At 52.9% G+C, this 26,040-nt stretch overlaps 1 protein-coding gene across 1 annotated transcript in view; it reads left to right on the top strand.

The window, feature by feature from the left end:
* RPH3AL (rabphilin 3A like (without C2 domains)) overlaps positions 1 to 26,040 on the top strand; it is a 134,446-nt gene that overhangs the window by 40,284 nt on the left and 68,122 nt on the right. Inside the window, 3 exon segments of the mRNA XM_015534833.2 lie at positions 3,145 to 3,256; positions 8,662 to 8,805; positions 10,765 to 10,894. Coding sequence (XP_015390319.2) covers positions 3,145 to 3,256; positions 8,662 to 8,805; positions 10,765 to 10,894 — 386 coding nt within the window.

The raw sequence follows: 26,040 nt of genomic DNA, 5'->3' as shown, positions 1-26,040 counted from the left end.
CAAATGTACTGAAAATGAAAAGTTCATTAATGCGGTTCCAGAAGCCACAATTGAAACTAATCTTTAGGAAACTACCATCTGTTGAGTTCTGGTACAGTATGAAAGAGTATCCACAATTATCTAGGAAGACTATTGAAGTACTCCTCCCTTGGGACGCCTGGGTGCCTCAGTAGGTTGAGCATCCGACTCTTGATCTCGGTTCAGGTCTTGATCTCAGGGTCGTGAGTTCAAGCCCTACCTTGGGCTTTGTGCTGGACATGAAGCCTACTAAACAGATAGGTAGGTAGGTACATAGATTAAGATATTCCTCCCTTTTCCACATGTAGTACATAACTGTGAGGATCTGGATATCCTTCCTGCAGTTTAACAAAACCACATAATTACAAAAGATTGAACAAAAAAAATCAGATATGAACACCCAGCTGACTTTTGTTAAACCAAATATTACACAGATTTTATTTTTATTTAAAAATTTTTTTCGTATTTATTTTTGAGAGAGACACATCACGAGCAGGGGAGGGACAGAGAGAGGGAGGGAGACACAGAATCCGAAGCAGGCTTCAGCCTCCGAGCTGTCAGCACAGAGCCCGACGTGGGGCTTGAACCCACAAACCATGAGACCACGAGACCATGACCTGTGCCGAAGCTGGACGCTTAACCGACCAAGCCACCCAGGCACACCTGCAGATTTTTAAAAATGTAAAGCAATACCATTCTCACTAATTGTTCTGAAAAAATATATTTTTAAATAAAATATAGAGAAGGAGCCTGGGTGGCTCAGTTGGTTGAGTGGCTGACTTTGGCTCAGGTCATGATCTCATAGTTTGTGAATTAGAGCCCCACATTGGGCTCTCTGCTGTCAGTGCAGTGCCTGCTTTGGATCCCTTGTCCCCCTCCCTCTACACTTCCCCCTCTTGTGCTCTCTCTCTCAAAAAGAAATGTAACATGTTTGAGAGCAAGAGAAAGAGAGAGCGAGCGACAGAGCACAAACGGGAGGGGCAGAGAGGGAGACACAGAATCCAAAGCAGGCTCCAGGCTTCGAGCTGTCAGCACAGAGCCTGAGGCGGGGCTTGAACTCATGGACCGTGAGATCATGACCTGAGCTGATGTCAGATGCTTAACTCACTGAGCCATCCAGGCGCCCCTAAATATAAACACACACACACACACATACATACATACATACATAAAATATGTGAACATCTAATGGGTTTATTGTTTTTTGATGAATTACAATGAAAAATTTTTTTAGTTTTAATTTCTAATGTGGTAAATATGAATAGATAAAGCTCACATCATTTGCCATTGGAAAGAATTTTTTATAACAGTTTAATGAGGTATAGTTCCTATACCATAAAACTCACACTCTTGAAGGTTACAATTCATTGGTTTTAGTTTACTCTCAAAATTGTGCAACCATCATCGTGACCTAATTCCAGAACATTTTCATGACCCCCCAAAAGAAACCCTGAACTGAGTAGTAGAAACTCCTCATTCTCCTCTGGCCACCCGCACTCCAGACCCTGACAGCCATGAATCTACTTTTTGCCTCTCTGGATTTGCCTGTTCTGGACATTTCTTGTAAATGGAATAGTACAATATGTGGTCTTTTGTGACTGACTCTTGAAACTTAGCATAATGCTTCCAGGGTTCAGCCGTGTTATAGCCTGTGTCAGTACTTTATTCTTTTATGGCCAAATAATATTCCAGTGTGCATGGATATGGCATATTTTATCCATTTATCAGTTGGTGGACATTTAAATTGTTCCCTCTTTTTGGCTGTTGTGAATAATGCTGCTACAAACACCCATATAAAAGGTTTTGTGTGGACATATATGTTCAGTTCTCTTGGGTATATACCTCGAAGGAGTTTCTGGGTCACATGGTAACTCTGTTTAACATTGAAAGCACTGCTAGACTAATTTCCAACCTCAGTAACTTTTTTTAAAAAATGCTTATTAATTTTGAGAGAGAGGGAGAGAATGAGCATGAGTGGGGGAGGGGCAGAGAGCGAGGGAGACAGAATCCCAAGCAGGCTCCTTGCTGTTAGCACAGAGCCCCGTGTGGGGCTCCATCTCATGAACCGTGAGATCATGACCTGAGCCGAGATCAAGAGTCAGACACCCAACCGACTGAGCCACCCAGGCGCCCCCAACCTCAGTAATTTTTAGGAGTATGAAAGATTCCTATGTTTGAGATCTACTGGTCTAGATGGGATTGGCTCAGGGGGGTGTGGATAACTCAGTGCAATCCCTCATCTTTGCTCTGGGATTGAGTTACTCTCTTTTCCATTCCCTCCCCTCAACACACACACACACACACACACACACACACACACACACACACCCTTCAGAATACATGAGCTAGATAATCCTCATGCTAGATAATCAAGGAGCCGGTCTATCCTTGGTGGCAAGGAGAAAGGTAGCTAAGTTGGGCTGCACCAGTTAAACCACCAGGAAGTTCTGGAGCCGGGGTGCCTCCCTGCAGGATGCCCGAGGGTGCCGTTGTCATTGTAGTCCTTGTGGACCGTGCCCCCTACAGTTGTGCAGGATGGCAGTCCGGCTGCAGCTGCTGCTCTCTGCCCTCCTTCCTGCTCTGGGGAGCACTGTGATGGTCAGTAGAACATGGTGGGGAGCAGAGCCCGTGAGGGTGGCCAACTTTCACTGCACCCATGGGCCTTGGGCTGCTGCGATGGGACCCCCAGGTTGGGGGGTGGTGTAAGGCTTGCCCGGGCTATCTAGCTGTGTGCACCCCTGGCCCCAGCCCCTCCTACTAGGCACTGTGCTCAGTCCAGTAGGGGCTGTACTTGGGAGGGGCGGGAGTCAAATGCCCTCAGGGCCTGCCGGCCAAGTTGAAGATTACTGAGATGTGCCTCTCCTCCCTTTTCTGCTTCTAACCCCGGATGTCCGGCCAGTCATGTCCAATCTTATCACTTAGCTCCATGAGCCACGTAGTTATCCCTCCCAGAATTAGGAGAAAGAGGAGCTTTGAGGGAACGGTATTTAGCCGGAGAAGGGATTCTGTGGGCGATGCGTCTGCAGGTGGCCTGGCATGGGGACGCGCCGGAAGTGCCAGCGCTTGGTGCGCCATCTCCCCCCCAGCTGATGACACGCTCCTTGTCTTTCCCTCTTCTCACCTCAGATGTGACTCCCTGCCCCGGCTGGGCACTCCAGGCCATGGCCGACACCATCTTCGGCAGCGGGAACGACCAGTGGGTTTGCCCCAATGATCGGCAGCTTGCCCTGCGAGCCAAGTGAGTCCCCCAAGGCCCCGCCAGGCCTTCCCTTCCTCCTCCAACCCTGCTTCCCTCCATTTTTGGACAAGACTCATTATTGGGGACCCAGAAAGAGAAGTTTGGAGACAAGTGCGTGACTGAGGCACACCAGGCCCGAGCTGGGCACTTAACAGCCATTCACTCATTTAACTGCCACGTCGGACTTACCCTCATTTCTTGGATGAGGAAAACGAGGCTGGGCTCCTTGCCCAAGGCACTCAACTTGTGAGTGGCAGGCCTGGGACCCGCACCCAGGCTCCCCTGACTCCCATGCCTGTGTTCTTTCTATCACAGCAGGCTGGGAGTGCGGGTGTCAAACTGCTTCCTCTGCCTTCTCGGTTAAGAATATAAATCCCCCTGTCACTGAGCCTTCAGTCCCTGAGCCCCTGCCCCCGTCACCTCCCTGCCCAGGCTGAAACACACAGCCAGCCTCAAGGCATCCCCGGTCTCCTCCCTGCCCTTAACAGGGCCTCTCTGATGCTGGTTTATCCCCTGAGAGCCCCAGTTTTCCTGTTACCCTCAGCCTGGTGATCCCTCAGATCCAGTTAGATTGGGCCATCTCTCCTCAATGTCCCCTTGTGGCTGGAGACCAGAGGCTCCCGGATGCCTGTCCTGCCTTCCAGTCTTCCCTATCCATCTGAGGATTTTGCGGTCCCCAGTGCCTGATAAGCCCAAGAATGCCCCTTCGATCTGTCAAACAGTGTCAGTTATGGGAGCCGGCATTTCCCCAACGGGACCAAATTCAAGAAATTTGCAATTAGATGTTACAGGCCTGCAGGGGGACAGAGCTGAAACATCAAAGAGGGATAGAAAAATTAATCCGAAACGCCCGAGAAGAGTGGAGCCCTGCATGATTTGCAGGAATCTCCGTGCAGTAGTTAATTTGTCCCTCTCACTGGGGTGGCTCAGCTCCTTTCAGCCCCTGCACAGCGCCCCCCACAAGGGAGAGACCAGGGATGAAGCCAGCCCCTGTCCCTCTCTGCTTCGATGCCAGGCAAGACGATGTGTCCTCCCTGGCAGCATATGAAGAGAGCTGTGCTCTTGTACCAGGGCCTGGTGTGACCCCTGATGACCCCTGTGGCATTTCTTTGAGTTTTCCCTGACCTTGTCTTGTGCTCAGCAGCAGCCAGAAGCTGTTGTAGCGTCTTTTAGAAGAGCAAATGCTTTTATCTCCTCCCCAGGGTGTGCTGCCTTGTAATACCAGGCTCCTTGTAATGCCAGGCTCCGTAAAGAAGAATACCACAAATCCTGCAACTGGGCGCTGTGCCCTGATGGTTCCTCTGGGAGGCCCGGGGAAGTTACCACCCGGGCATCAGCTCAGGTCTGTCCTGAGACATCAGACATTTTCTAACCCCCTACCAGGTGCCAGGCACTGGTTGCACAGCAGTGAACAAGACCAATATGGTGCTTGGTCTTAAGGCACTGATAGGGAGAGGTGAACATTATACATGAAATTACCCTTGTGTAGCTACTTTGACAGTGGAAGCAGGCAGTGGGGTGAAGAAGGCAGGTGCTAACTTAATCCAGGGATTTGGAGAGGCTTCCCTGAGAATGGTGATGTTTAATTTGAGTCCTGGAGGAGGGGTACATGTTAGATGGAAATAGGGGGAAGGAGCTTCTAGGCAGAAGGAATAGCATGAGCAAAGGCCCTGAGGTAGAAGGAACATGCCATGTAGAGGGCCTGATAGGAGGCCACTGTGGCTTGAATGCAGAGTGAGGTGCTAAAAGGGGGGAAAGGAAGTTGGGGAAGTGTTCAGGGGCCAGATGGGGCAGGGCTGGTCCCCTAGACTCACATTCTGGACGGGGAGACAGAGGGTCTCCCACCCGGCCTTGAGGTAATGTTTAAGCCCTGTGATGGAGCTATGCCTGGGCCTTCTGGGAACTCTGAGAATGGACTCTTGACCCACCTTGGAGCGAATCTTCACCATGCATCTAAAAGAAGTCTTGAGGCACCTGGGTGGTTCAGTTGGTTAAGCATCCGACTTTGGTTCAGGTCATGATCTCACAGGTTGTGAGTTTGAGCCCCACGTCGGGCTCTCTGCTATTAGCATGGAGCCTACTTTGGATCCGCTGTCTCCCTCCCTCTCTGCCCCTCCCCCGCCGTCTTTCTCAAAATTAAATAAACATTAAAAAATAAAAGAAGACTTTAAAAAGAATAGGAGCGACCCAGTGGAAAAGGGGGTTTAGGGAGAGGGGCAGGCACTGCAGGTGGAGGGCACAGTGTGAGCAAAGGCCTGGACACAGTGTGTAGCCTAGAATGCAAGGAACTAGGAACAGTTGTTGGTGCACCGTGTGAGGCCAGGCCAGCCGAGAGCTGAGGCCACCGTATGGGGGGGATGTACAGATGGGCGCTGGTCGCCACTGAAGAGTCTTCCTCGGGGCTTACAACCATGCCTATTATCTGGCAGCCACGAGTTGGCCACCTTTGGTGGTGTGGAGGGCCATTCCGGGGAACAAGATACTCAGTGGCAGCCAGGGCCATAGGCACGAGCTGCAGCCTGACTGGACAGAGGCAGGGGCCCGGGGAGGAGGTTGAATGAGAGGACAGCTTGTCAGGGCTTGGTAGGTGACCAGATGGAGGCAGAAATGGAGGCCTGGAGGATGCCCTAGGGAAGCCTGGCAGGGGGCTGTCAGCAGCGGCTGGCCATGGGCTCCTTGGATCTGGAGGCCAACCAACCTCTGATCACCTTTATGGTTTATTTTATTATTATTATTTTAATGTTTATGTATTTATTTTGAGACAGAGTGTGTGTGTGCGTGTGTGTGTGTGCGTGCACAAGTAGGGAAGGGGCAGAGAGAGGGAGAAAGAGAGAATCCCAAGCAGGCTCCAGGCTGTCAGCGCAGAGCCTGATGCGGGGCTCAAACTCACAAACTGTGAGATCATGACCTGAGCTGAAATCAAGAGTCGGAGGCTTAACCGACTGAGCCACTCAGGCACCTCTGACTTGCCTTTAGAAAGCTATCTAACTACACTCGGTCTCTTTACTCCACTGAGAAATGGGGAGCCTGCCTTATAGAATGGCAGGGGGGTCCGGCACGAAGAGGTCTGCCGTGCCCTGGGCGGAGCCAGGCCCAGAGCTAGCTGGGTAGGAGTTGCACCCTCCAGGATGGATGGCAGTTGCTGGTGCTGTGCCCTCCCGCTTCTGTGTTGCTTGGCTTTTCTTTTTCCCATGCAGTGGGAGGCCTGAGCTTGGGGACCTTGTTTTCCAGGTCTCCTCCCTGGGCCCAGTGAGTCACACACAGAGGGTGTCCTGGCCAGTCACTTGAGTCCTTGAAATGCTCAGGTGGAGAAAGCCTGCAGGTTGGGGTGAGAGAGTGTTGCCTTTCAGGGCCTGAGTCTGCCCAGTGCACAGAGGAAAGGCGGGCGCGTGCCCTTGCCCACTCCAAGGACTGGACTCCCTTCCTCTGCCCCCCAGTCCTGCCCCTTCCCTATTGTTCGCTTCCCCCAGCCCCGTGAGGACCGCTTGAGAAAGTGTTGGTCTAGGGCTGTGCTTCTTTTTGAATTGGAGACATAAGCGGTCTAGAAGTCTGGAGACCCTCAGTACAGCATATTGTTTTATTTTATGTCTTTGAGCCTTTGCACGCATGGGTCCTCTGCCTGAACGCTGTCCCCCTCTTTCCATTTGGGGAAGCGCCCGTTCATCCTGCACAAGCCCTGCCTCTTTGGTCAAGCCATTCCTGATGGTCCTACCCGTGGTGATTATAGTAATCATCATTAACCACCACTGATTAAGCAATTGGGCATCTGCTGTATGCAGAGCGCCCTGTCTACCCTGCCTTGTTTAATCTGCATGGCGCCCTTTATAGAGGCAGATCGGGAGATCCGGCTGTGAACAGCTGCCTGCATTCTCACCGCTGGGAAGGGAGGGAGCCAGAAGGTAAAAACCAGCAGACTCCAGTCTGAGTCCTTCACCTTAACCAGCCTGCTCTACTTGCGGAGGGAGGACGCGCTCTTTTGCCCTCCTGACACTCACTGTGCCCACCGTGCAAGAACTGTTGGTTGTAGCAGCCTGGGTGGGGCAGTGATATGAGACCACCGGTGTCCACCTTGTGTCAGGGAACCACCCGGAAGGCGTTGACATCCTCACCCTCCTTCTCTGTGTCCTGCATCTAAGACTCTTGCCTGCTGTCACTTCTTTTTTTTTTAAGGGTGTTTGTTTTGAGAGTGAGTGTGGGGGGAGGAAGAGGGAGAGAGGGAGAGACAGGGGGTGGGGGGCAGAGTGGGGGAAGGGCAGAGAGAGAGAGAGAGGAGGGAGAGAGAATTGCAAGCAGGCTCCGCGCTGCCATTGCCGAGCCCTGTGCGGGGCTCGAACCCATGAATTGTGAGATCGTGACCTGAGCTGAAACCGAGAGTCGAACGCTTAACCGACTGAGCCACCCAGGCACCCCTGCTGTCACTTCTTTAGGGAAGCCCTTGCAGAACATAGCCCGACTAGGTTAGTTCTCTTATTTATACGTCCTCCTAATGCCCGCCTGCATGTCCCACCCAGCAGCACATCCCTAACACCTAACGAGCCCCAGTGGACACCCAACAAATATGTGCTGACTGCATAGCTCTTCTTGGTTTTCATTAAGTAAATACTGGTGTAACTGACTGGGCATCGGTGTCCCCAAGCACGTTACAGTTCTTCGAGGTGGCCACTTGCCATCTTCCCTGTCTCTGTGTCCCCAGCACTTGGCTCAGAATGTCTCAGAGACGCTGGGACTCTGGGCAGAGACTTGGGGCTCGGTCTGCTGCCACCACTCCCTTTCCATCCAGAAAGATGGGACGGGTGTGAATTCTTGCCCTCAGCCCCTGGTCACAGCTTCAGGAGGCGGCGCTCTCGCAGCCCATGGCCGTGGAGACTCTAGGGTCCCCCGGCTGTGCCCCAGCTCTGCCCCACCACCTGGCCTGCCCTCGCCACCTCTCCTGGTACACTGCTGTGTTGCCCTCCTGCCCTCGAACCCTCTAGTTTTCAAACTGCTGTGTGCATCTCCTTTTCTCTTCAGGGTTTGTTTTTAACCTAATTGCCACTCTTTCCTATCCTGTGGTCAAGTTCCATTTCACTTATACGCCTCAGATCTCAGTCTCGATGATCTTCCGTGTTCCTCCCTCGGAAGCCTCACATGCCCTGGCCGTGGCCTTTCTCCATCCGTCCGGAGGCCACACTCCGTTCTCCTGCCTCCCACGGTGCTAAGCCAGCACTGCCGTCTGTGCGGGACCCAGTGGCTGGCAGGTGTCAGAGCCAGCTTTCAAAGCGTCTGCCCTGTTCCCTGAATCCTTCCTCCTGACACACGGCTCCTGGGCCGTCCCCAGACTGTTTCCAGGGGGGGCTTCGTGACCTGGCAGGGCTGCCTGGGGTTGCACTGTGGTGGCCTCAAGGCCGGCTGTGTTCTCTCTCCAGGCTGCAGACGGGCTGGTCTGTGCACACCTATCAGACGGAGAAGCAGAGGAAGAACCAGTGCCTCAGCCCCGCCGAGGTGGAGGCCATCCTGCAGGTGATCCAGAGAGCAGAGCGGCTGGACGTCCTGGAGCAGCAGAGAATTGGGTAAGGGCCGCTTCTGAGCTGGGACGGGATCCAGGAGAGGGAAGCAGAGGCATTCAGTGTCAGATCAACACTCTGGGTCCTCGTGCTGGCTGTCACCATGCAGAGTGAGTCTGCTCTGCCCCAGTGCCCCCGGGGTATAGATGCATAACCCAGCCCAGCAAAGCCTCAGAAGGCCCCTCTGTAAGAAGTGCTCCCTGGACACGTGAGCCCAGGCACATGTGAGCAGAAGTGCTCTCTGGAGGGCGCGTAGGTAGAGGCAGCTTCTGTGCAGTCTGCTCCCCCTTGGCCCCAGGCAGAGCCTGATCACCTCAGGGGAGAATGTAGGGTTGCCATGAGAGAGAGGCCTAGGTGTTTGGTTCTGGGCTCCACCTGATAGGAACTGTATAACTCTCGTGGAAAGTGACTTTATATTTCTGAGCCTCAATCTTTTCCTCTTTATTAAAAAAAATTTTTTTAACGTTTGTGTACTTTTGAGAGACACAGAGAGACAGAGCATGAGTGGGGGAGAGGCAGAGAGAGGGAGACACAGAGTCCGAAGCAGGCTCCAGGCTCTGAGCTGTCAGCACAGAGCCTGACCCAGGGCTCGAACTCATAGAGCTGTGAGATCATGACCTGAGCTGAAGTCCAATGTTTAACTGACTAAGCCACCCAGGCGCCCCAGTCTTCTCCTCTTTAAAGTGAGGGAAAATAGCATCCTCCTCACTGGGGGAGGGGGCTGAGACAACGTATCTGCAATCTGTCCTCCATTTGTTCGTTCAGGAGTTTCCACTGAGTGTCCCCTGGGTACTGGAGATACAGTGGCCGATAAGACCGAAGTGGCCACCAGCCTCGTGGGGGTTGTAGGGTTGCCATGAAGGGAGGGAGTCACAGTGGGCTGAGGGGCCTGGGGCCCTGAGGAGAGTGACCTATCCTAGCAGGGCTCAGGGGAGGCTCCCGGACACTCGGCACCAGAGGTTCAGAGAAGATCACTTTTTCTTTCTTCCTCCAGTTTCTTCATGCACCCACTTGCTCAAACCAAAACCTCTACATCATCCCGGATCTCCCTCTTACCCCCCACCCTCACGCCCCATTTCCAGTAATGCCAGTCTTGGTCCCCCCTCACTGGACCTCCCACTGCCTCCTGCTGGCTTCCTCACCTGCACTACCCTCCCCCCTCCCCCCCCCCCCCCACCTGCCAACCCCAGTCCTGGCTCTCCACCCACAGCTGGAGTGAGCTTTTAAAAATGTCACTTGGATCAAATCGCCCCTCTCCTTAAAACTCTTCAGAGGCTTCATATTGATCTTAGAATATAATCCAAACTCTATTTTGTGACCTACAAAACCCTTGTCATCTGTCCCCTCCTCACCCCTCCAGCCCCCTTTATCCCAGGCTCCTGCTGGTTCACAGGGAGGTGGTCCTACCAGCCACCCTGCTGTTCTAAGGTGCCAAGGCCTTTGCCTTTGCCCTCCTCCTGGAGTGCCCCTCCCCCGCTCTTCACGTGGTTTGGCCTTGTCAGTTCACACGTTCTCGTTCTCGGAGAGGCCGTCACTGATCACCATTGGACATGCCTGGGCATACAGTCCCCCTTAGACTTCTCCCCACACACTTAGTTGATTTTATAGCACGCCCTCTGTCTGAAATCAGTTTGCACGTTGACTTCTTCATGGACTTCCTCGCTTTACCGAACATAAGTTCTGTGAGAGCAGGGACTGTGTCTGTCTCTGGCTTGTTTGCTTCAATATTCCCAGTCCCTGGCACATCGTAGGTACTCAATAGTTGGCGAGCAAATGAATGATTAGGAGCTGGCCTGGGAAAGGGGTGGGGCAGGGAACAGTACCCCAGGTGAGGGAGTAGCACAAGGGGCAGGATACAGCGCTGGGGCCCCGTGGCAGCCACACCCGGGCAGTGGTCAGGTTGGGCACAGGAAACATCCCATCTGACTCTGGTCACATTCCATCTGACTCTGTCCTGTGCTGCAGGCGGCTGGTGGAGCGGCTGGAGACCATGAGGCGGAACGTGATGGGGAATGGCCTCTCCCAGTGTCTGCTGTGTGGGGAGATGCTGGGCTTCCTGGGCAGCTCCTCGGTGTTCTGCAAAGACTGCAGGAAGGTAAGGCCCTGCTCTGCGGGAGTGTCTACTGCGTGTGTCTGTGTGTGTCTGTGCGTGCACACAGTATCCTGTGCTGGTTGGCAAGAAGAACTGAGGCCTTAGGTCAAATGGCCTGTCTTCTAGGGCCACCTGTGGGGAGTGGACCTCTGGATTTCTCAGGCCTGGGTATGAATTCAGTTCTTCCACCAGCTGGATGACCCCAGAAAACTTGTTTAATATGTTGAGTCTCGTCTTCCTCATCTGTAAAATAGGGATAACGATAATATGTACCCTAGAAAGTTGTGAGGATTATTTATTACATGCAAAGCTCTTTAAAACCTTATTTGGCACATAAGTACTCAATAAATTTTATTAGTCATTTTAAATAAATAAAATCCACCTCAGGGCCAGTGTGCTAGGATAATACTTCTTATTCTGTTGATCTGCTCTCAATCCCTGGCCCCTCAAATGAGAATGATTTTTGCTGCAAAGTCAAATGGATTTTTCCCTTATCTTATACTCCACAGATTATTCTAAATTGTGCCACATATTAAATTGGTTCCTATTGAGTCCAGGACTTCTTTTTTTGTTTTTTAATTTTTTTTAATGTTTAGTTTTGAGAGAGAGAGAGACACACACACACACACACACACACACACACACACACACATACACAGAGTGTGAGTTGGGGAGGGGCAGAGAGAGGGAGACACAGAATCCAAAGCAGGCTCCAGGCTCTGAGTTGTCGGCACAGAGACAGATGAGGGTCTCGAACTCACGAACTGCGAGATCATGACCTGAGCCGAAGTCGGACGCTTAACCGACTGAATCACCCAGGCGCCTTGAGTCCAGAACTTCTTTTTTTTTTTAATTTTTTTTTTCAACGTTTTTAATTTATTTTTGGGACAGAGAGAGACAGAGCATGAACGGGGGAGGGGCAGAGAGAGAGGGAGACACAGAATCGGAAACAGGCTCCAGGCTCTGAGCCATCAGCCCAGAGCCTGTCGCGGGGCTCGAACTCACGGACCGCGAGATCGTGACCTGGCCGAAGTCGGACGCTTAACCGACTGCGCCACCCAGGCGCCCCTAGAACTTCTTAAAGTAACTGTTTTTCCTGGAGTTTCTAATTACCTTTCTTTTCTTATTGACCCAAGAATAATGTGCCTTCCAATCCTCAGGATTATTTAGCATCTCAATTTTACTCTCTATGGCATGGAGCCTACATTTTTTTCCTTCGAGACACTTAGTCTTAACTCCAGGCCAGACTAGTTGCTGCATAGCTGTCATCACGGGACTTCCCTTGACTGCCTTCCTAGGTTAGAGACACTTTTCCCAAGTTACTATATCTTCCTCTTTCTTTTGTTTTTTTCACTCTAGTTTTACTGGCACCCATCTTCCATGTGTTTTAAGCCTAGAGTTATTTTGGTCAACAAGACAAAGATAGAAACTTCTCTCTTGAGATTACACTGGGTAAGGGAACCGAAAGCAAGTAATGATCAAATAAGAATATTTCAGGACATAACACATTCTGGGAATGTATTGTAACAGGGGATAGAAGATCGGGGATGGGGTGGGGTGGGGTGGTTAGAACAAGAGGACTGTAGAATATAGAGAAGTCAAAGAAGTAAACATGGACTTGGCCACATGGAGGCCATCGGCAGCCTTGATAAGATCATTTTGAGTCGCATTCAAAAGCTGGACGAGAGAACCAAGATGCAAAAAGGTCAATATACCAAACTAATAAGTGGGAAAGCCAGGATTTCAGATAAGGTCACTTTTCCCCTGTGACATGTGGTGAACTGGGCTAAGGAGTGTGGATTCGCTGGTGAAGGGTCCCAAGAACAGTGGAGATGCGGCAGGGCAGGGGGTGGGGTGCACTTGTGTGTCAGCTCCCCCTTAAGCCCTTCGTGGCCTTGGACCAGATACCAACATAGGTAGTAGGCAGAGGGACTCAGAACGCCTTGTTCCCAGCCCTTGGGCAGGTTCGGTTATATTCTGTGACTTCTGCCTGGGACAACGGGGCCCAGCAGCCTATTTCCTCTTTCTGCCCCTCTACCCCCACAACTGCTATAAATGTCCAGGTTTGTGGGGCCCTGACGAGGGGGCAGAGCCTTGTCTCTTCCCCTGGAAAAGTCTGGGACCTCTGCTATAGAGGCCGGCTCCTGCCCTGACTGCTGAAGAGTCCTTGGAGAGCCATTTCCTAGGCAACAGTGGTGTTCCCGGGGAATGACCTCAGCTGCATGGGGGTGGACAGGGTACAAAATATTCTTCTAGATGCCCCACCCCATGGTATCCTGGGGCACTGGGCTGGTCCAGAGACATTTCCATTTGAAATTGTTCTTATTTTGCAGCAGGCTGATGACCTGGTTTTGGCTTGGGTGGTGAGGTGGGAGGCCTTTGAGTTTCTGAGGGGAGTTGCTCCTGGGTAGAAGTGGAGGAGAGGGTGCTAGTTGGGGCCACAGACGAACGATGGGCATTTGGAGGTTTTCTTCATCCATCCTTGAGAAGATTGTGTCATTCGCTCATTCATCCATCCATTCATTCTGCAAACAGTAGCGGGCCTCCTACGTGCTACGTCCTAGGTGCTGACAATACCATGAACGAGAAAGGCAAACAAACCCCTTGCCCCCATGGAGATTTTTTCCAGGGGTGGGAGAAGAGAGACAACAGACAAACACACCGTGAATTAGAGCAGGGCAGTGTGGTGGAGTATGACCATGAAGGCCTCTCTGAGCTCAGAGCTGAAGGAGCCAGCCCTGGGAAGATCCGGGTGGAAAAGTGTTCCAGGCAGAGGGAGCAGCAAGCATGAAGTTCCTGAGGTGGAAACCAGCTGGGGCATGTTCAAGGAACTGACGAACATGGGGCAGAGGCGGGCGTGCCGATCCCACAAGAGCTTCGAAAGTCAAGGTCAGGAGTTGAGATTTGGTTCTAAGTTTAATAGGATGCCAGTGGAGTGTTTTAAGCAAGGGTGTGATGTGATCTGATTTGTCTTTGTACGTGATGAGCCCAGCTGCTGGCGGCTCATCCTAATCCGTCTGGCGAGTGGGTTGCAGGGGGAGATAAAGTGACAGTGGGAGACCTGTTAGGCACTGCCTGTCATTAGGGATGAGACAGTGGGGTTGGAGATGAGGCAACGCAGCCTGGGGGTCACATATTTTCACTGTATCTAAGCAGGTGGGGACGGGTTACAGAGGATGATCTAGGGTCCCGGGAGGGAAAGCAGGTCCTAGGCTGCAGATGGGCCGGAGCAAGAGGCCACTCCGTCTGCCCTGTGTGATAAAGGGGCAGTGGTCCTCCTGGGCTTGCCAGTGAGTGCCGTTCCTGTGCACATGGGCGTGGGTTGCCGTCCCAGCCCGACCACAGCACCGGGACCTTGTACAAGGTCTCTAGAACTTAACCTCTGGGCTTCTGTTTCTTCACCTGTAAATGGGGTAATAAAGCTTCTTACGTCATCATCGGGTGGGTGTGAGGAGGAGGTGAGCTAAGGCAGCGGAAGCCCTTAGCAGAGTGCAGGATCCATTTCAAAGACCCAGTAAAGGATACCTGTTGCTGTTATTCATCCACTTCGGGGTCCTGGCTGTTCAGACCCAGGATGGAGCTGACCTTCCACATATCTCAGATAGATTTAGTGACACCCTATGTCTCAGCTCAGGCTGCCAAAACCAAATGCCACAGACTACGCAGCTGCCCTAAGAGAAATTTGTTTCTCACAGTTCTGGAGGCTGGAAGTCCAAGATCAAGGTGCCGGCTGATTCACTTTCTAGTACAGACTCTCTTCCTGGCTCGAACACTCCTGGCTTCTCACTGGGTCCTACCTGGCAGAGAGCGAGCTCTAGCCTCTCTTTTCTCATAAGGACACCAATCCTACTGGATCAGGACCCCACCCTTATGACCTCATTTAACCCTAATTACCTCCTAAAGACCCCTTGTCTCCAGGACAGTCATATTGGGGGTTAGGAGAGCTAACTGATGATACTCTCCATCAGTATTTGAATTTTTAGGGGATACAATTCAGTCCATAGCACCCCACATTTTCCTTATTAGAACTCATGTTTTCTTGTACTTAAAATTGGAGCTCCCACAATTAGTCGTATAGTTTTGATAATTCATATAAAACTTTCCAGATGTCTTTGTAGCTCTTCAGTGTTGGATGTCCTGAGTCAGCAGGGAGATGCCTTGGTTTCTGTCAAGTACTTCATATAAATGTTAACACTCAATCACTTACACAACTGGTGTGGGCTAATTTGGGGTTAGAGGAATCCAAAAGGAGAGGTGTCTAGAACAGTGACTTCCCTCAGGTCCTGACAGTCAAGGTGGGCAGACTGTATTGTCTAGAGTGATGCTCAACACGGCTGGACCAGGGTTCCAGGAGGAGAGCAGTGGGGAGGTCTGCCTGTAGGAGCTGGTTCCTGGAAGCTGACTGGGCTTCTGAGAGGCTGAGAGCAGAGTGAAGGGCATTTCGAGGAGGGGAGAACAGCACAGCAGAGGCACATAGCTGGAAACAGGCTGGGCAAGGACTTGACGATAAGGGTGCAAGCCCCGAGGAAGAGGAGAAGTGGGCTGAAAGAAGGAAGGACGTAGGAGAAGGCATCGGATTTGACTGGGGAACGGGAGCCTTGGGGGAGGGACAAGACAAGATCCTGGGGACTCGAAGACATGGGGGCAGGGCCGACATCTTTGGAAGGAGATGGGGCTCATTAGAAGGAAGAGGTGTCTTGAGGGCCAAGCTGTATTTGAGCAGAGTAGGCAGGTCTATATGGCCCTGGGTCCCCCGGGAAATGGCCACAGAGGTGCAGACCCCCTGCCAGGGTGGGGCCACTCTGCCAGGTGGTGGTCACTTACAGCCAAGTCCCAAGAGAATCAGGAGGGAGGTTCAGACTTAACCTTAGAGCCCCTGTTCTAGTTAAAGGTTTAGTTAAAGCTTTGCAGGGGCTCTACAGTGTCTGGGAGGGGAGGGACGGTGTCCTCCTTTCACTTATCCATCAAATGTTTATCGTAGGTCTGTGCGTACAGGCACTGGGGATACAGTGTAAAGACACACAGACCCTACCCTCTGGAGGGGGTGTTAAAGGATTATGGATAATTAATTACAGTTGTGGTTGGGGTTACTGAGGCGACCCTGGGGGACTGAGAGAGCTCTAACAGGGCACTGGACCTAATGAGGGGCATCAGGAGCCCTCCCCTCTGGGCTCACCAATTTCTAGGGAGCTTCCCCTGTTTATTTCCACATCCATTGGCCACCCTCTCGCCTTTTGCCTGCAGCCCTGGGTGCTGGGAGGTGTGCGGGCGTGGGCAGCCTGCAGAGAGGGGATGCTGGGGAGACCTCCGACACGGGAAGTGTTCAGATCCAAGCCTGGGGGGCACATACGCAGGCGCTCCTGGCCACACGGAGCTGTCCCCAGCAAGAGCCCTGACGCATTCAGCAGTCACAAGCTAATGAGTGTGCTGGTAGAACCCATGCCGGTCCTTGGTGCAATGTCCCCTCCGTAATTGGGTCTGCACGCCCAGGCTGCCAGCCCTCATTACCAGAGGGCTGTGGTGGGAAGGGAAAGGGGCTGCCTGGTTAATTAGAGAGCCCTGGTGCTTCTGATTGCTTAGGCGCTGAGTCAGCCCGCTTTCGGTTTGATGGAGAGTCTTCACCAACCATGGCGGAGCGGGGGCGGACAGGGCTGCGGGAGAACCCACCTGAGCCCAGGACGGCGTTGTCACTGTGCAGGGGAAGCAGTCACGGTTTGTCTGGTCTCGGCCAAAATGCGGACCCAGAGGGGCTTGCGCATGAAACAGAGGTCTCTGTAATGTGTTCGCTGAGTCCATGTGAAAGAGGGACTCTTTCTACTTTGCTTCAAGCCCTTAGGGACAGTCCAGCTTCTTGTGGGGTCAGGCATCCTGCACAGGATAGGGAAGCCCGGCAGGAAGGGGCCACGCCCCAAACCCGATTCCTGCCCCCCACCCCGCCCCTGCTCAGGGCCCTGAGGAGGTGTGTCCTTCTGGGGAGCTGGCAGTGACCCCCACCCCCTGCACTAATCCCCATGACCTCATCTAACCCTGATCACCTCCCAAAGGGCCCCCTCCAGACACCATCACCGTGGGGATTAGGATGATGACGCATGAATTTTGAGGGGGCACATTCAGCCCCTGGTACCTGCTGAACAGAAACCCTGGGGGGTGGGGGCACTGACCTGTGTGTAACAAGGGCTCCAGGGGATGCTCATTCTCTTTGGGTTTGAAAACCTCTGCTCTAAGGTCCCAGCCCCAGGCCCGGCCCAGGACCTCTGCCTGTCTCCCTCTCCTTGCCCTCCCCCACACCTCCCAGTCCCCACATCCCCCCACACCTCCCCCCCCATACCTCCTCACCCCCACACCACACACCACACGCCCCGGCTCAGGGTCTCCCGCACCCTCCCTCAGGCCATCCTCGCTCTCACAAACCGTGGGCCCCGAGGCCGTGTCTTTCTCACTTTGTGACGTCCTTTAGGGTTTATAAAGTTGTTTCGCAAACCTTTTTGAGCCTCAGGACAAAGCCGTAAGGAGAGCAGGGGGCTTCGTCTGAGGTCATGCGGCCCAGTTGGGTGACCCAGCCAGGTAGTGGGGAGCTGGGTTCCCCGGGGGTGTTCGCTGCACCGTGCTTTGCCACTCCTTCATTTCTTCAGACCAAAGCAGCCACATCATCTCCCTTCCTTGGAGAAGCAGGGCTATCTTTGTAGAGAACACAGAAGAAGAAACATACTCAGTGGTTAAATATCAGAAACTTTCTCTGAAATCAGGAATAAGACAAGTGCTGTGTATCTTTATCCAACATTGTGCTAGAAGCCTGGCCAGTGCAATCAGGCAAGGGAAGAAACGTATGGTACAAGGACTGGAAAAGAATAGCTAAAACTGTCATTATCTCTGAATAACATGATTATGCAACTAGAAAAATCTGAAAGAATCTAAATACAAATGGTTACGGGGCGCCTGGGTGGCTCAGTTGGTTAAGCGTCCGACTTCAGCTCAGGTCATGATCTCATGGTTCACGGGTTCGAGTCCCACGTCGGGCTCTGTGCTGACAGTTCAGGGCCTGGAGCCTGCTTCGGATTCTGTCTCCCTCTCTCTCTGCCCCTCCCCTGCTCATGCTCTGTCTCTCTCTCTCTCTCTCTCTCCCTCTCAAAAATAAATGAAATTTTAAAAAGTAAATAAATACAAATGGTTACAATTAGTAGGTGAATTTATTAGCAAGGCTATTGCATACAAGTTTAATATACATGTAAAAAAATCAGTATTTCCATACATCTGAGGCAAAAATGAGAGAAAATACAAAGTCCAATTTATGACAATAGATGCTGAGATGCAAGAGGGAAAAGAATGGTCTTTTGAATGAATGATGCAAAGCTATTTGGATATGCATATGGAAAAAAATGTATCTTGACTTTTACCTCATAGTAGGCACAAAAGTCAATTCTAGATTGAATATAGATTTAAATGTAAAAGGTAAAATTACAAATACTTGGGAGGAGGGGCGCCCGGGTGGCTCGGTCACTTCAGTGTCGGACTTCGGCTTAGGTCGTGATCTCACGGTTTGTGAGTTCGAGCCCCACGTCGGGCTCTGTGCTGAGAGCGATCCTGCTTTGGCTCCCCTGTCCCGCTCTCTCTCTGCCCCTCCCCTGCTTTCTCTCTCTCTCTCAAAAATAAAATAAAAATATTAAAAATAAACGCTTTGGAGGAAAGATAGGCAAAAAAGGATACAGGGGAAGTCACTCAAAGTCAAAGAGGGGGTGCCTGTGTTAGCATGGAAGATGCCTGTGGGGACCCTGCGTACACCCGGATGGCCCTGTCTGGGGGCCGCCCTCCCACCTGGACTCTGCCCGGTGCCAGCAGCGTGGCTGGCTGGCTGCCCCGACCACCACTGGGGGAAACACCTTTTTGAGCCACTTCCCCAGGACCTTCAGGGGCCGCCTGAATGCTTTCAGGATGTTCCCAGGGCAAAAGCTAAATCCTGGGGCTGAGCCGGGCCCACCTCGGCCAAGGGCCCGTGCGAGCAAGAGAAGAGCGGCCCTCTCGGGGACCCTCCCCTCTTTTGGAGCCAGCTCAGCGCCCTAGGCCTGTCCTTGCGAATGAAAATGGACTTGCAAGAAGCACTGCCTCTCTGCAGAACTCTGTCCCTCATTCATCCTGCCGCGTGTGTTGGGTTGGCGGTACCTGTGATGAACGAGGCAGGAGGCAGCCCGCCCCTTGTGAGCCCTGCTGGTAACACTGAGCATCAGTACTTGCCTCACTTTCCCGTGCCGGACACGGTTCTGAGGGCTTTTCACACATTAGCTTATTCAGTCCTCCTAACAACCCTGTGGGGCAGCACTGTTATCGTCACCCTTTTACAGGTGGGGAAACTGAGGCACTGAGCGGTTAAACCCTGCCCAGGGTCACTCAGCTAGTTAGATGCGGAGACAGGGTTTGAAACCAAGCAGGCTGGTTCTGAGCATCCTGGCTGTGAACTGCGGTCCTACATCCCCTCCGTGGAGTGTATGACCTGGACAGGTGAGATGGATGGGAACGACTAAATACAATAATTTCAGAAAGCTGCAGGCAGAAACGGGGAGCACGGAGGGAGGGAGTAAGAAGGAGCGACTTTGTTTTGGATGCACAGTGTGGGCCTCTATGAGATGACATTTGCACTGGGACCATGACGAGAAATTGAAGTCGGATCTAAAGAAAGTGTCCCAGGCCAAGAGGGTGCGGGGACGAGGTGCTGTGGGAGGAAGTGCAGGGCACAAGTGAGAAACGGAAGGAAAAAGGCCAGGGATCTGGGGAGGCAGAGGGCCTCACAAATGACCCTTCAAATCTCTAGTCTGGCCCTCGTTGGGCCCACATAGTGGGGGGCTGCCCCCACTCCCGTCCTTGAATTAACTTGAGTCCCTCAAAATAGGGGGCAATTAAAAACCATGTTTTTTAATTTGTGGTAGAATGTACGTAACATAAAATTGATGATTTTAACAGGTTTTTAAAAAATGTTTATTTAGAAAGAGAGAGAGAGAGCACATGTGCCAGTGGGGGAGGGGCAGAGAGAGGCGGGGAGAGAGAGAATCCCAGGCAGGCTCCTTGCTGTCAGCTCACAGAGCCCAATGTGGAGCTCGAACTCACAAACCATGAGATCATGACCTGAGATGAAATCAAGAGTCGGATGCTTACCCAGCTGAGCTACCCAAGCACCCTAATTTTAATCATTTTTTTTTAAATGTTTATTTATTTTGAGAGAGAGTGCGTGAGCAGGGAAGGGGCAGAGAGAGAGAGAGAGAGAGGGAGGGAGGAAGGGAGGGAGGGAGAGAATTCCAAACAGGCTCCACGGGCAACACAGAGCTTGACCTGAGGCTTAATCAGATGACCACGAGATCAGGACCTGAGCTGATATCAAGAGTCAGGTGTTTAACCGACTGAGCCACCCAGGGGCCCCTAACCCTTTTTAAGTGTATGGTTCAGGGGCGTTAAGTTGTCCTACCATCACCGCCACTATCTCCAGAACTTTCTCGTCTTGAAAAACTGAAAGTCTGTACCATTAATCACTAACTCCTATGCCCCCCCCCCACCCCTCTGCCCTGTCCCTGGCATCCACCAACCTCCTTTCTGTCTCTATGAGTTTGGCTACTCTAGGTACCTCGTATAAGCGGAATCATACAGTGCGTGTCTTTTTCTGACTGGCTTCTTTCGCTGAGCATACTGTCTTCAAAGTCCATGCATGTAGTAGCATGTGTAAGAATTTCCTGCCTTTCTGGGGTGCCTTGGGGGCTCAATTGGTTAAATGTCTGACTGTTGATTTCAGCTCAGGTCATGATCTCATGGTTTGTGCGATGGAGCCCCATGTTGGACTCCATGCTGATCATGGAACCTGTTTAAGATTCTCTCTCTCTCTCTCTCTCTCTTTCTCTCTCTCTTTCTCTCTCTCTCTCCCTCTCTGACCCTCCCCCACTTGCATTCATGTACATGCACATGCTCTCTCCCTCCCCCCCCCAAAAAAAAAGAATTTCCTGCCATTTTAAGATCAAATAATATTCTGCCATGTGCATGTAACCCATTTTGTTGATCCGTTAGGTCGACGGACCCGTGGGTTGCTTCCGCATTGTGGCTGTTGTTAATAGTGCTGCTGTGAATATGGGTGTGCGACTCTCTCTTCGAGGCTTTGCTTTCAGTTCTTTCCAGAAGTGGAATTGCTGGATCATGTGATAGTTCTATGTTCGATTTCCTGAGGAGCTGGCAAACCGTTCTCCATGGTGGCTGCACCATTTTCGCAAATCCCACCAGAGGTGCGTGAGGTTTAGGAGGGGGCGGTTTTTCGCAGAGCCTGCCTCCCGTGTGGACTCCCAGTGAAGGTCGTCCACGTCCACGTGTCCCCGTCCCCGACTCCCTTTCCAAACCCAGCCCCCAGCGGCTCTGTCCCGCGGTGCGGCCACAAAAGCAGCAACCGTTTCATTCCATCCGAGCTGCCTCCAGACTGGCCTCCCCGTGTCCTCTCTCCTCCTCGACCCAGTTCAGATGTGGAAGACGTGCGTTTGTGTGCCTCATTACAAAGATGGATTTTTTCATTCAGCTACTCATGTTTCCTAAATTCCCGGGGAAAGTCACTTCATTCGTCTGCCCCGCGGGCCTGCTCTGGCTGCCGATGCGTCACCCAGGCTGCTTGGCAGGAATCGACTTGGCTGCCGTTGCCAAGATCGGAGGATTGGACCAGACACCACGCAGCATCTTGGAACATCTGCCTTGCTCCGCAATCTAAGGAACAGAATATCTCCATTAAGGCACACTTCTCTCTGGCCGTCCTGGAGGCTGCGCCACGACTTTTCTTCCCCGAGCCTAGCTCCTTCCTTGCCGTTTTGTGCAGTTCAGAGCCCATCCTGTTCACCCTGTCTTGCCACTGACCTTCAGGGTCGTCAGGACAAAGGCAGCAGAAGAGCTGCCGAGCGAGAGAGCGAGCGAGGGTGGCCCCTGGGAACCACGCAGCCTCCTGACGTCAAAGCCCAGAGCATCCCAGAGAGACACCGGGGTTATGGCCATTGGGTGCCTTCCTGCAGCCCTCCGGAGACTCTCCCACTTAGTCCACCTTCCTGCCGAGCCCCGCTCACCGCCGGCGACAGATAGTGCAGCACCCAGAGAAGCGTGTAGGCAGAGGTGTGGGGTGATCAGGAGCACAGGGCCCCGGGAGAGGCTGCCGAGTGCAGTGGGTTCTCAGCCAGGCCTAGACCTGGGAGGGTGGGCACTGAGGAGCCAGGGAGCTCTGCAGGGGCAGGGTGAGAGGAAGAGCTGGGGCTGGTGGCTGTAGCTGGTGGGGAGCGGTGGGTCAGGGGAGGGTGGTGGAGGAAGGAGGAAGAGGGGGGAGGGAAAGAACGGGGCCAGGCTGCTGAGGATCTTGTAGGCAGCAAAGCCATCAAAGGGTGCACAGCAGGGGATGACACCCAGGCAGGTCTTTGGGGATGACATCCAGGGGCAGATTTGGAGGAGGGAAGATGTAGTGGGTTGGAGAGCCTGCTGGATGCTGCATTACTCAAGTAGCAATAGCAAGGGCCTGAATTCAGAGAGGGACAACCAGGATGGAGACTCGAAAGACAGTTAATGAATTACAAATAACAAAAGCCGCCAGTGATTGAGAGCTGGCTTAATTACCAGCCACCCTGGGAGGTCATGATCCCCACCCTGCAGGTGAGGAAACAAGTGTGTGGAGGTTAGTCCCTTGCCTGGCCACATGAGGGTCAGTGGCAGGGTCTGATGGCCTTGCCCTGTGTGCTGTGCCTGTGCTCAGGGCCTGCCGTGCAGGGTGTGGCTGGGGCGGCAGCAGGCATGGGGACGGGCCGGGGGGCTTGTTGATGCAGAGGGGACTGAGGTCACTTGGGGAAGCCATGGGGACCTCGTGGTCTGTGGGCAGGATCCCGGGCCGTGGATCTGAAGAGGGTCCCTGGAGGGAGATGGGCAGTCCAGAGGTGGATGTCGGGGGTGGGAAGTGGGGGGCAACCGAATTGGTATGGGAGAAAGTGAAGGCCTGGGTTGAGGAGAAGACGTGCACGGCGGGAGGGTAGGGGGGGCGGCTGTATTCTCCCCCTGAACCTGCCTAAATGACCTTCTGGAGACATTTCTGCAACTTCTTGTTCCTACGTGGGTGTCATGTTTGTGAAATGTCAGGGCCTGTCTATACAGCAAGTGAACCAGGGTCACTGGGCACCTGCTACATACAGTCAGGTCACCCAGGTGTGAGCGGAGTTACACTGAGAAGGATTGATCCATATAAATGGCAGGGAAGCTGCCCGGTAGGGTGTTGGGGGCCTAGAAGGTTGGAGAGAGCTGGGCCTCCAGGAGGGGTGGTTCTCCCCTGCCCAGCCCCTTAAGCTGTGAGGGAGGCACCACCCCATCCTCCTGACTGGCCCTTGTGGGGCCGCCTTCGAAGGGCCACAAGAGCTCAGGGCTTTTCATCTGAGTGCTCCATCTGAGAGCTGAAATTTGGTGCCTCAACTCGGGCTTTACCCTGAGCCCTGACTGCCAGTACCGGCACCTCTGGCTTTACCCCGACTGTGTTTCCAGAATTCACGACTCCTGTCCTGTCCCGGGCTGTGCACCTTGGAGCCCTACTCCAAACATCCTGGGGCCCCTGCCTTTGCCCTGTTCCTCTCCTGCACCAGGGCCCCGAGCGCTGGGTGGCACTTGATGACCTATTTTTTTGTATAATCTTTGAGCTAAAATGGTTTTCACATTTGCAAATGGTTGGGAAACAATCAGAAGAAGAATATCTTGTGACGCGTGAAAATCATGCGAAATTTCAGTTTCGGTGTCCGTGAAGTCTGTTGGACAAGCCACGCCCACTCATTTACATATGGCTACTTTGGCTTGACCGTGGCACGGTTGAGTGGTTGTGACAGAGAGCGTAAAATCTTTGCTTTCTCACCTTTTACCGAAAATGTATGCCAACCCTTGTCCTAACCCGTTAGCCCCGACGACCCAGGGCACCAGGCCACTGGCGTGAGAAGGGGTGTGATTTCCTTCCCCTCCCTGTTACGTGTTGGTGGGGGCCAGAGTTGTTGCTGGGGCTCCAGAGCCCTAAAGAATATTCAGTAAGATGGTATCCCCTGACTTGCATTGGTCCTACTTTCGTGGCATAGAGGTTAAGGGCCCTGACTTTGGGCTGCCTGGCTTGGGCAAGTTTCCTCTCTGCCTCCGTTTCCTCCCCTGGAAATTGAGAATAACAAGGGCCCCTGCCTCACGAGGTGGTGAGAGGGTTGGAATGAGTGAAGTATATGGTTAGCTCTTAGAAGCAATGCCTGGCTGGGGCGCCTGGGTGGCTCAGTCGGTTGAGCGGCCGACTTCGGCTCAGGTCATGATCTCACGGTCCGTGGGTTCGAGCCCCGCGTCGGGCTCTGTGCTGACAGCTCAGAGCCTGGAGCCTGCTTCCAATTCTGTGTCTCCCTCTCTCTGACCCTCCCCTGTTCATGCTCTGTCTCTCTCTGTCTCAAAAATAAATAAACGTTAAAAAAAAAAAATTAAAAAAAAAAAAAAAAAAAGAAGCAATGCCTGGCCGTGTTCTAAAACTCAGACGGTATAGAGCCTGCAAAATTCACCTCTGCCCAGCCCCATCCTTAAGCAGCCTGGGTGTTTGTGTTCTGCACCCTTCTGTGTCCACATGCATGCAAGCACACACAGGTGTACGTAGGCACATAACTTTATTTTTTTAATGCTTCTTTGTTTTTGAGGGAGAGAGAGAGCACGCGAGCGTGAGCAGGGGGGGGGCAGAGAGAGGGGGGGACAGAGGATCCGAAGCAGGCTCCAGGCTCTGCGCTGACAGCAGCGAGCCCAATGTGGGGGGTTCAAACTCACGATCTGTGAGCTCATGACCTGACTTGAAGTCGGACACTTAACCGACCGAGCCACCCAGGCACCCCTACATACGTAACTTTAAATGGGACCGTAATAGGCTCTTTACTCTGTAATTTTCCCTTTTTTTTTTCCACTTAATAACATCAAAGATTACCCCCCCCCCACCCCCTCCACCCGCTTCAGGTCTATACCTGGCAATCTAATTCCATCTTTAGGAGCTGTATGATTTAAGGGAATTTTTCACACTTCCCTGTGGCCCCTCTGGGGCTGCTCACACACCCACTGGGGATCATGACCGGGGCAGGACGCTGGGCCCACCCCTCACTCCGGACATCTCTCCCCCAGCTCCCCGTTAGTTCTGGCCTCTTCTGTCCATCCCACCTCTCCCAAGGCCACATGCCGCTTGCTTTGCGGCTTTGCCGGTTAGCTCCTTTGGCTTTCCTCTGCTCAGGCTCCCCCCCCCCCCACCCCGTGCCTGAAATCCAGTCAAGGCCTTAGGTCAGGTTCTTTCCCAGAAGGGAATCAGAGGATGGACACGGCTCGTGGGCTGGGGTGGGGCCGTGGGGCCTAAATCTGTAGGTGAAGTACATCTGGCGCTACCCGCCTACTGTTCGCTCACCTGCAGCAAGTGGACCCCGCATCGGAGACCCAGCCACAGCCACAGCTCTGTTCTGATCCCTGCTGGGATCCCGGGTAAAATTCCCTTCCCCCTCTGGGCCTCTGTCCTCCCTTGTGAAAGGAAACCGTTGGATGAAAGGGTCTCTCGGGCCCTTCCAGCAGTTTCCTCCTGTGAAGCCCAGGCTTAGTCAGCCCTTGTCGTGTTGCCACCCCAGAACCTGGTCCCCAGGGGCTGCGCTGGCCTCACAGATCAGGGAGCGGCAGCCGAGAGCTAAACCTCATTTCTCAAGCCTCCCGAATGCAGTTCGGCTTGTTGCTTTAAAGCCGTCATCAGTTTCTTTCCCGGTCTGCTTTGGCTCGGACTATGATTGCATCCGTGTCCTCTTAGCAGGGGGAAGCCAGTGTGGGGGTTGGCATGTGCTTCTGAGAGCCCCTCTGCCTCTGATGTTTCTCTGACGCCATATGCCCCTCACGGCAAGCCCCCCACCCCCGCCAGAAGTAGGTACACAAAAGACAGTGATTATACCCATTTTCCAGATAGAGAAATAGGCCAAGAGAGAGCTGCTCTCACTGCTTGGTTCAGAACTTTGCCCACATATCCTGTGAGAAGTAGAGAGAGCTAAAGACATGTAGGAGACCCCCAAAGGAAGGTGCTGCCCGGTGCCAGCTTGCCAATGGGGTACCAAGGGTATTGACTAAGTGTGTAGCCCTTAGAGTGGGCCATCCAT

Source organism: Panthera tigris, chromosome E1, assembly GCF_018350195.1.
Source record: "Panthera tigris isolate Pti1 chromosome E1, P.tigris_Pti1_mat1.1, whole genome shotgun sequence".
Taxonomy (NCBI): domain Eukaryota; kingdom Metazoa; phylum Chordata; class Mammalia; order Carnivora; family Felidae; genus Panthera; species Panthera tigris.
The sequence above is the reverse complement of the archived record's forward strand: the minus strand, read 5'-3'. Positions and strand labels throughout refer to the sequence as shown.